At 35.7% G+C, this 9982-nt stretch overlaps 1 protein-coding gene across 1 annotated transcript in view; it reads left to right on the top strand.

Moving 5' to 3' along the window:
* Positions 1-9982, top strand: part of LOC148952292 (sodium channel protein Nach-like) — a 312845-nt gene that overhangs the window by 230661 nt on the left and 72202 nt on the right. Inside the window, exon 5 of the mRNA XM_089089744.1 lies at positions 3636-3695. Within this exon, the coding sequence (XP_088945870.1) occupies positions 3636-3695 (60 nt within the window). The remainder of the gene's footprint in view (positions 1-3635; positions 3696-9982) is intronic.

The raw sequence follows: 9982 nt of genomic DNA on the forward strand, positions 1-9982 counted from the left end.
TGATTCAGGGGTTTGTGATTTAAACAAAATTTTAACTTTAGCGTAAAGAGCGGGGTATTGACTAAGGAGAAAACCCTCTCATATACGTTAACACAAATACGTAATAAAAAAAAGCCTAAAAAAACAGATACGGCTCAATAGTAATAGAAACTTTAAAAAACGGAATTTTCATGTCAATAAATGTACCAAAAGAATGGGCTCATATTGCTGGTTCTAAATATATAAATTGTATTAAGTTTAGTATTACTCATAAAAGGCTCCCTTACAAGTGAAAGAACTTTAATGAAAATCACACTGTCAGATTCAGTGTATCAGAAAACCCTATTACATTGGTTTCAAGCTCATATCTGCGAAAATGTGCAACTTGGTATATTTTGCCATAAGAGATCACGGATGCTTGTTTATTATTTTTTTTAAGGGGTAATCGTACCGACCCCGTGGTCCTACAACATCAAGAGAGAGCTCATTCTAACGGAAATTAAAAGTTATAGTGCCCTTTCAGAGACCAAAAATGCTGGAGGGTAACTTGGCCCCCTCCCACGCCCCCTTTTTCCCAATTTCATCTGATTCACAAAGGAACAAATTTTCTTGTACTTTCATCAGAGATATTTATTATAATTAACGGCCTTTGTGATTAAGGAGGCATTCTTAAAGAATTGGAACACGATTTGAATTTAACGTAAAGAGCGAGGTATTGACTAGGGCGCGAACCCCATAATATACGTAATAAAAATATACGAAAATAGAAATTCGTTACGTAAGTTAATTTGTAAATTACGCCAGAACCAAATTTAGAGAAAGCCGTTTAGCAAAAGAAAAGTAAAATTAATATGCAAATTTTGTTTTACTCATTCAATGACGGTGAGCCAAAATAAAAGCTGCATTAACTAAAAAACGATCAGAAATTAAATAAAAAAAACAAGTTTTTTAAACTAAAAGTAAGGAGCAACATTAAAACTTAAAACGAACAGAAATTATTCCGTATATGAAAGGGGATGTCCCCTCCTCAACGCCTCGCTCTTTACGCTAAAGTTTTTTATTTTTTAAAAAAATAAAGTTGTGGGAAAGTTTAGCGTAAAGAGCGAGGCGTTGAGGAGGGAACATCCCCTTTCATATACGGAATAATTTCGGTTCGTTTTAAGTTTTAATGTTGCTCCTTACTTTCAGTTTAAAAAACTTGTTTTTTTTTATTTAATCAAATCAAAGAGCGTACAATCTGTGAAGCGAATAAGCCGTGGTTAAATACTAACATAAAAAAAAATGATCAAAGAACGATGTAAGCCCCATATTGTAGGAGACATACTAAATGCGAACAAGATGAAAAATGAAAACGTCTCAGTCCTCCGAGCTTCCCGAAAAAGGTACGTACGAAAAAGTAGCCCCACTTCTAAGGTAAGAGTCGCACAAGTGGTACGATGTAGTAACAGGGCTTAGTAAAAAAAACTAAGGAACTGAAGAACGAATCAGGGACCTAGATGGTATTTTAATCAAAGTCCCTGAAGTTAATAAATTTTTTACTCAAATTTGGTCTATTTACCCATCGCTAAGTGACGAAAAAATGAGTGACATCACTAACAACTGGAATATGGATGAAATCGTAGAGGTGTCATACATGGCAGTTTTCTATGCAATCGGATGGCTACGTAACAGTTTTGCCTCATGCCCGTGTGAAATCCCCGTTAAATTACTGAAAGAATACTCACCGTTCCTAGCCAAGCCAATCGCATCAGTAATAAAAAAGATTTTCTTAGAAAAATTATTTCCAAAGATGCGGAAAGCTGTGTATGTCCGTGTCATACCAAAAGTTAAGTTTCCCAAGTCCTGTGATCAAGTGAGTCCCATGTCGATAACTTCCAACTTAGCGAAGGGAGCTGACAGTTTTGTCTATTACTCTCTGTTACAACAAATTGTGTCTTTGATTGATCGTACCAACATGGTTACGTAAGACGCAGTAGCACGACAGTATACCACAGTGTGAATGTACTATTTAATCGTCAAGCCGTTGGACACTTCTAGTAGTATCGTTCGTATACTTTTGGCGGAATACAGAAAAGCATTCGACTTTTTTAAACACACAACTGCACTAACAAATCTGAAAGGGATGGGAGCTAAAAATCCAATACCACTATTAGTGGGAAAATTTCTACGGGGGACACGACACTCGGTTTATCCTTTATTTCCCGAAGTTACCTGCTCTAAGTGGTCAGAAATAACCTGCGACTACCGCAAAGGAGCGAAACTAGCTGCACTTTTAAACAAATGACCCACAAGTGAATGAACAAAAATGGAAAGTTCTACTATTCAATCCACTCAAGAGAGACATTGCAATCCCAGATTTTTGTTCCTAATTATTTCCTCTGCAGCAATCCTAGATGTAACATTTACAGGTAATTTTTTTTTTTTTTTTTTTTTTAATAGTAATAGTAATTTATTAACACACACAAGGACAATACATTTTACTCACTACCGACCCAAGAACCTGGGGTCAGGTTGTCCTAAGGGTAGGCATATATCAAAATTTCATATTCACAACAGAAATATACAACCTAGGCCTAAAAAAAAATAAAATAAAAGAAAAATCATTCCCCTTCGCACGCAGTTCCTACCACCAATCACAAAATCACCATACTTGTCCTCCAGGTACATAAAAAAAAACAATAAAAAAAAAAAAAAAAAAACATAAATAAAAAAAAAAAAAAAAAAATTAAAAATCATATTTCTCATATAACATTCCTTTTATTTTATTTTTAAATTCCTTCAGATCCCCTATTTCTCTTAACTCTTTATTAACCCCATTCCACAACTTTAATCCCCTATAAATAGGCGAGAATGTCGACCTGGCAGACACCAAAATTGCTTGATTAAGCTGCATGTAGACAATATTGCCCGCAAAGGTCACTCAAACCATAGTTTAACAAGTATACGCAGGCAAGGATTCTTGGATCTTCAACTCCTGCTGGCGTATATAAGCTACATCAGGCCTATCTTCGAGCGTTGCCGTTCCGTTTGGGGCCTCAAAATAAAAACACTGCTTACATGTCAGCAGACCTAGAAGATGTTCAAAAAAAGTGCTATTAAAATAATACCCAGACCCAGCTTCAGCAGCTACGAGAGTGTTCTTGAGCTTGCCCGCATTATTCTCTCAATGACATGATTTAATATTGAAATTTGGGAAAACACTATTAGTAAACAAGGAAGTGCCGATCTATTTTTCCACTATTTGTACGGATCAGCAGGATTACGAAGTATAGAAATAAACTACAACCCGTCACGTGCTGAACGACCAGATTTGTAAACTCCTTCCCACCATACTTAGTAAGCGTATTTAACAAGTGACCTTGTTTCAATTTTTGTATATCTCTTGTGATTATAGAAGTAACATAATTTAGACTTCATACAGTTCATTTTTGAGTGCTACGATAGCAATTCAAATAAACGAATAAGAATGTGAAAAAAATTATACTGTTGAGAATGCGTCTTTTATAAGTTAACTGCAAATGATACTCAAAGAGGGGATTAAGGAAAGACGTTACCGCCCCGTCCTCTTTCCACGGTGATTCGATGTTTGTCTAAAGCCAACAAATTTATTAAACATATTTTTATTAAATGAAATTAATTTGTTTTCCATTTTTTAGCAAGCATCCGGATGCTGCATTGCAACTTCAGTGAATACATTTGCTTAGCTGAAGTTCTTGGTAAGTGTTTAAAATCATACCTGGAAATATAAACAAACAAAGAAGAATAAAGTAAATTAAATATTAACTCCAGAATCCATATAACTGCAGCTGAAATATTATCAGCTGTTCTTGTGTAGCACTGAAGTCCAGTATTTAACTATGAAACAAGGATTGCTCAATTTTTTTGCTTAAACTGAACCTTTGAACAGTAATTTTTGGGATTTTTTTTTTCTGTTCGCTAAAATGGTTTCTGTTGGCGAAACTCTAAAGAATAGTTTGGATAATAATATACACAAGAAAAAAATCGGCTTTTTATGGATATTAAAGACGCGGATCCAGCCCCTTCGTCTTATACGAATCATTGAGTGTCTCATCAAAAACGATACTGTAATAGTTCTCTTTCTTCACTCGCTGTAAAATTACTGCAAGAATCTCTCTCTTCCACAACACTCAATCAGTTGATCCTGACATGTTTTACTTGTATATGTAGCATTCATGCCTGTTTTTTTTCGAACGCTCATTTTGCCCATCGACCCGCTCTGTGCACGATAAGGCAGAAAATCTCCTAAGTTTCACTCATTTGACAATTAAGTGTCTTTAGAGAAAACATGGCCATCATCCCAGTGACTCTTATTGGAATATTACGCAGTCGTAGAAACACTTAAGATTCCACTTTAGGCTTCAGCCGAACTCTAATTTCACTCACTCTTGTTTCACACACCGTTCATTTGCTCGGTTACGCACAGATTCACTGGACTTGTTATAAGCCTTAACATAGGACTTCCCAGCTTCAAAAGCATTAGAATGGTATGAAGAATTCTCATATGCCACAAGGTCACTGTCTTCCCTGATTAATCTTGTGAACTTGGTTGAAAGTTTTGTTACCAACGTTTGTAGAGCGACATGTTTATTGGAAACTCCAGTTGTACCAGTCACAAACACAGTAAAATACTTACAAAAAGTCCTTTTTATACGTTGAAATATATAAGCAAGGGCAAAACTTGCATGTGGAATTCCCTCAGACGTTGGTTTTCTTCTTTCCATGTTTTATAAGCGTAGAATGTGGAACAAATAGCCTTCCGCGTCTTTCCAAGGTATTTCTAATAATTCACAATATATTCTGTTGTCAGTAGGGTGGATTACACTAATATATCTTCCAGCATCATTGTCAGGAAAAAACTCTGGGGGTGGTGGTACGACATACGGAATAGTCACAACAATTTTCACTGGACCTGGAAGCTTACACTGCTTCAAGAAAATTAACCATTTCAATATTATCCTATTCCTTTTGCAGGATTTCAAAATTACAAAGCTGTCCAGTGATTTTTAGCTTTTCAAATAATAATTATTTTTCAAATCATTCGTAAGGACTTTCAAAAAATCAGAACAGTTTATATCCACTCAAATGCTCTTATTCAAGAATCAACAAGAGTAACAGCCTTTATTTTTAACTATAATGGGAAATCTGTCATATGTGACGCAACGGCACCTCGAGAGTCTCACCGAGGGTGACTAAAACAATGAATAAACTTAGCTTACAAGAAATATTTGTTTTGTAGAGGATTTTAACACAATATACAGTGATATTACACATACTAGGAATGGGATTTTTTGAATGTAAATCAACAAACATAATAAAAAGAGCTCAATAAGTGTGCACATGGAACAATAATTCTAACTAAGGCACAAACAATGAAATCAATGTGAAGCAAAGGTGTCTAGGGGGATGGCCGCCCCTCTTTCACCCTTGGGTGATTCCATATATACAAAATTCATCATGATTAAAGTTGCCCTTTAGAGGCTACGATACTCATATTATTTACTTGATTTTAGAAAAGGGGAGAATACAACCTCAAGAAGGCAAGTGAGTTTGGTGAATTTTTCACGATCATATTCAGTATATCAGACAAATTTGTTGTTGGTTTTCCAGGTTCCCATTTACTAAAACGTGATATTTAACCTCTTTTTTTTAGAATGAAGATCACAGATGGGTGTTTTTTTCCCCAGGGTTAATTGTATTGAACAAAGTGTCCTAGAAAATCAGAAAACGACTCATTTGACCGGAAATTAAAACTTTTTAAGTAGCCAAAAAGATTGTGTCACAGTAGTAACCTATCTAGTACTTCTAAAAATACATGTAAAAATACATTGAATTGCGCAAGAAAAACCCATGCCTTTGACACTGTATTTACACGTGAACACTTTGAAAAGCTGCCAAGGTTTCTGTTGTTGTTGTCAATTGCACAATGAATGTATCGTTTGACGTAGACATTTTTTATGAGCCAATTAGAGGTTGTTCAATATAAGATAACTTGATCTATGGTTGGAATTTGAATGAAGGAACTGATTTTCTTTGCAATTCATATAAGTAAGAGAATTGAATTTAGAGTGAATAGTTTATTTGAGAGGATATTAGTAGAGAAAAAAATGAGTGGTGCATTTACATTATTGGAGATTAATGATGGAGCTGACATCAGCAGCAACGATATACGAGTACCCAATATGGCTGCGGAAATAACCGCTGGCTGTAGACTATGCCTTGAATGGGACAGTATGTATGCTAGATACGTGATATCATTAAGCAAGTTTAAGCAGAAGGAGCAACTATGTTTTGCTGGAAAAGTGAATATTCTCCATATAAATAAATTCCGGTCAGCATTAGATGTCCTATCGAAATATATTGATGAGAATAAAATGCATCAGTGAATATTATTATTGTAATTATGTTCAATAAAATTGTTTCTAAATCAAAAGTATTTTTCTTTCTATAGTAGACTAGCGTATATTTTCTAGAGTACAAAAATTCTGGTTAGTCTGAAGTTGGTTGTGAGAGTGTTAGGACTAATAGCAATTTCCATGCTATTTGCTTGCAGGTATAGGAGCATGCTATTTGCTTGCAGGTATAGCAATTTCCATGCTATTTGCTTGCAGGTATAGGACCATGCTATTTGCGTACGGCCCTAGGAATCTTCTGTGGAAACAGTTTGACGTGTTCGGTGAGATTACGTTCCTTGGCCTTTGATAGACATTTGCAAAAAAGGGGTAATTAGTGATTGGATAATTTTTTAACGTGAAATCTCTGAATAAAATATTTTTGGAGCATGTACTTGATGATGGATAAAAGGGTTAAGGTGATTAGCAATTACGAGCAAGGATCCCCCCCACTGGTTCCTGGCAGTAGGCTACGCATATCAAATTGCTGTACTGTGGGTTAGGTAACATGATCAAACACGCTTTTACAATCGGAATTCATTGATTGACATTTGCAAAAAGGGGTAATTAGTGATTGGATAATTTTTTAACGTGAAGGGTCAATTTTGGAGGGAAAACCAAAAATACTCAGAATAGAAAATAAAAAGCATCTGCCTAAAGGGCAAGGGTCAGAGGCCCTTTGTTCCCCCATTTCTGAGGGCAGAGGAGGGGGGAGGGGGGGTCAATTTTGGAGGGAAAACCAAAAATACTCAGAATCGAAAATAAACGGGATCTGCCTCAAGGGCAAGGCTCAGAGGCCCTTCGCTCCCCCATGTCTGTGGGCCGGGGAGGGGCGAGGGCCAATTTTGGAAGGAAAACCAAAAAAACTCAGAATTGAAAATAAACGGGAACTGCCTCAAGGGCAAGGCTCAGAGGCCCATTCGTTCCCCCATTTCTGAGGGCAGGGGAGGGGGGGTCAAATTTGGAGGGAAAACCAAAAATGCTCAGAATCGAAAATAAAGTGGATCTGCCTCAAGGGCAAGGCTCAGAGGCCCCTCCTTCCCCCATTTCTGAGGGCAGGGGAGAGGGTGAGTTAATTTTGGAGGGAAAACCAAAAATACTCAGAATCGAAAATAAACGGGATCTGCCTCAAGGGCAAGGCTCAGAGGCCCCTCCTTCCTCCATTTCTGAGGGCAAAGGAGGGGGGGGTCAATTTTGGAGGGAAAATGAAAAATGCTCAGAATCGAAAATAAATAGGATCTGCCTCAAGGGGAAGCTCAGAGGCCCTTCCTTCCCCCATTTCTGAGGGCAGGGGAGGGGAGGGGGTCAATTTTGGAGGGAAAACAAAAAATGCTCAGGATCGAAAATAAAGCGTGATCTGCCTCAAGGGCAAGGCTCTGCGGCCCCTCCTTCCTCCATTTCTGAGGGCAGGGGAGGGGGGGGGTCAATTTTGGAGGTGAAATCAAAAATGCTCAGAATCGACAATAAATTGTTTATGCATAAATGGCAAGGCTAAGATGCCCTTCCTTCCCCCATTTCTGAGGGCAGGGGAGGGGGGGGGGTCAATTTTGGAGGGAAAACTAAAAATACTCAGAAATTTCATTTTGAATTTCTTTCATTGAAATGCAAGAGTTGGAATATTTAAGTAGTGTTTTGTTGTTCTTTACCTTGTCACAGTTACATTCTGTTGATTTTCATAGTTCATTTTGAAATTCTTTCATTGAAATGCAAGAATTGGAATATTTTAGTAGTGTTTTGTTGTGGTTTACCTTGTCACATTTACATTCTGCTGATTTTTAGAAGTTATTTTTTATTTTCTGTCTTGAAATGCAAGAGTTTGAATATTTTATTAGTGTTTTGTTGTGCTTTACCTTGTCACAGTTACGTTCTGTTGATTTTCATAATTCATTTTGAATTTATTTCATTGAAATGCAAGAGTTGGAATATTTCAGTAGTGTTTTGTTGTGCTTTACCATGTGACAGTTACATTCTCTTAATTTTTCAAAGTTCATTTTGGATTTCTATCGTTTAAATGCAAGAGTTAGAATATTTCAGTAGTGACTTGTTGTGCTTTACCTTGTCACAGTTACATTCTCTTTATTTTTCGAAGTTCATTTTGAATTTCTGTCGTTAAATGCAAGAGTTGGAATATGTAATTATTTTTTTGTTGTGCTTTACCTTGTAACAGTTACATTCTCTTAATTTTTCAAAGTTCATTTTGAATTTCTTTCGTGAAATTCAAGATTTGGAATATTTAAGTAGTGTGATGTAGTGGTTTATCTTGTCACAGCTACATTCTCTTGATTTTTCAAAGTATATATTGAATTTCTGTCGTTAAATGCAAGAGTTGGAATATTTCAGTAGTGACTTGTTGTACTTTACCTTGTTACAGTTACATTCTCTTGATTTTTCGAATTTCATTTTGAATTTCTTTAGAGAAATGCAAGAATTGGAATATTTCAGTAGTGTCTTGTTTTGCTTTACCTTGTCACAGTTACATTCTGTTTATTTTTCAAAGTTCATTTTGAATTTCTTTCGTGAAATGCAAGAATCGGAATATTTAAGTAGTGCCTTGTAGTGGTTTACCTTGTCACAGCTACATTATCATGATTTTTCAAAGTACATATTGAATTTCTGTCGTGAAATGCAAGAGTTGGAATATTTCAGTAGTGACTTGTTGTGCTTTACCTAGTCACAGTTACATTCTCTTGATTTTTCGAAGTTCATTTTGAATTTCTGTCGTGAAATTCAAGAGTTGGAATATTTCAGTAGTAAGTTGTTGTGCTTTACCTTGTCACAGTTACATTCTCTTTATTTTTCTAAGTTCATTTTGAATTTCTGTCGTAAAATGCAAGAGTTGGAATATTTCAGTAGTGTTTTGTTGTGTTTTACCATGTCACAGTTACATTCGGTTGATTTTCATAGTTCATTTTGAATTTCTTTCATTGAAATGCAAGAGTTGGAATATTTCAGTAGTGCTTTATTGTGCTTTACCTTATCACAGTTACATTCTCTTAATTTTTCAAAGTTCATTTTGAATTTCTGTCACGAAATGCAAGAATTCGAATATTTCAGTAGTGTCTTGTCGTGGTTTAATTTGTCACAGCTACATTCTCATGATTTTTAAAAGTTAATTTTGTATTTCTTTAATTGAAATGCAAGAGTTGGAATATTTCAGTAGTGACTTGTTGTGCTTTACCTTGTCAGAGTTACATTCTCTTTATTTTTCGAAGTTCATTTTGAATTTCTGTCGTGAAATGCAAGAGTTGGAATATTTCAGTAGTGTTTTGTTGTGCTTTACCTTGTCACAGTTACATTCTGTTGATTTTCATAGTTCATTTTGAATTTCTTTCATTGAAATGCAAGAGTTGGAATATTTCAGTAGTGTTTTGTTGTGCTTTACCTTGTCACAGTTACATTCTCTTAATTTTTCAAAGTTCATTTTGAATTTCTTTCGTGAAATGCAAGAATTGGAATATTTTAGTAGTGTCTTGTCGTGGTTTACCTTATCACAGCTACATTCTCATGATTTTTCAAAGTTCATTTTGAATTTCTCTTGTAAAATGCAAGAGTTGGAATATTTCAGTAGTGACTTGTTGTGCTTTACCTTGTCA

Source organism: Artemia sp. Qi Xiang Cuo, chromosome 5, assembly GCF_049724085.1.
Source record: "Artemia sp. Qi Xiang Cuo chromosome 5, ASM4972408v1, whole genome shotgun sequence".
NCBI classification, from domain to species: Eukaryota; Metazoa; Arthropoda; class Branchiopoda; order Anostraca; family Artemiidae; genus Artemia; species Artemia sp. Qi Xiang Cuo.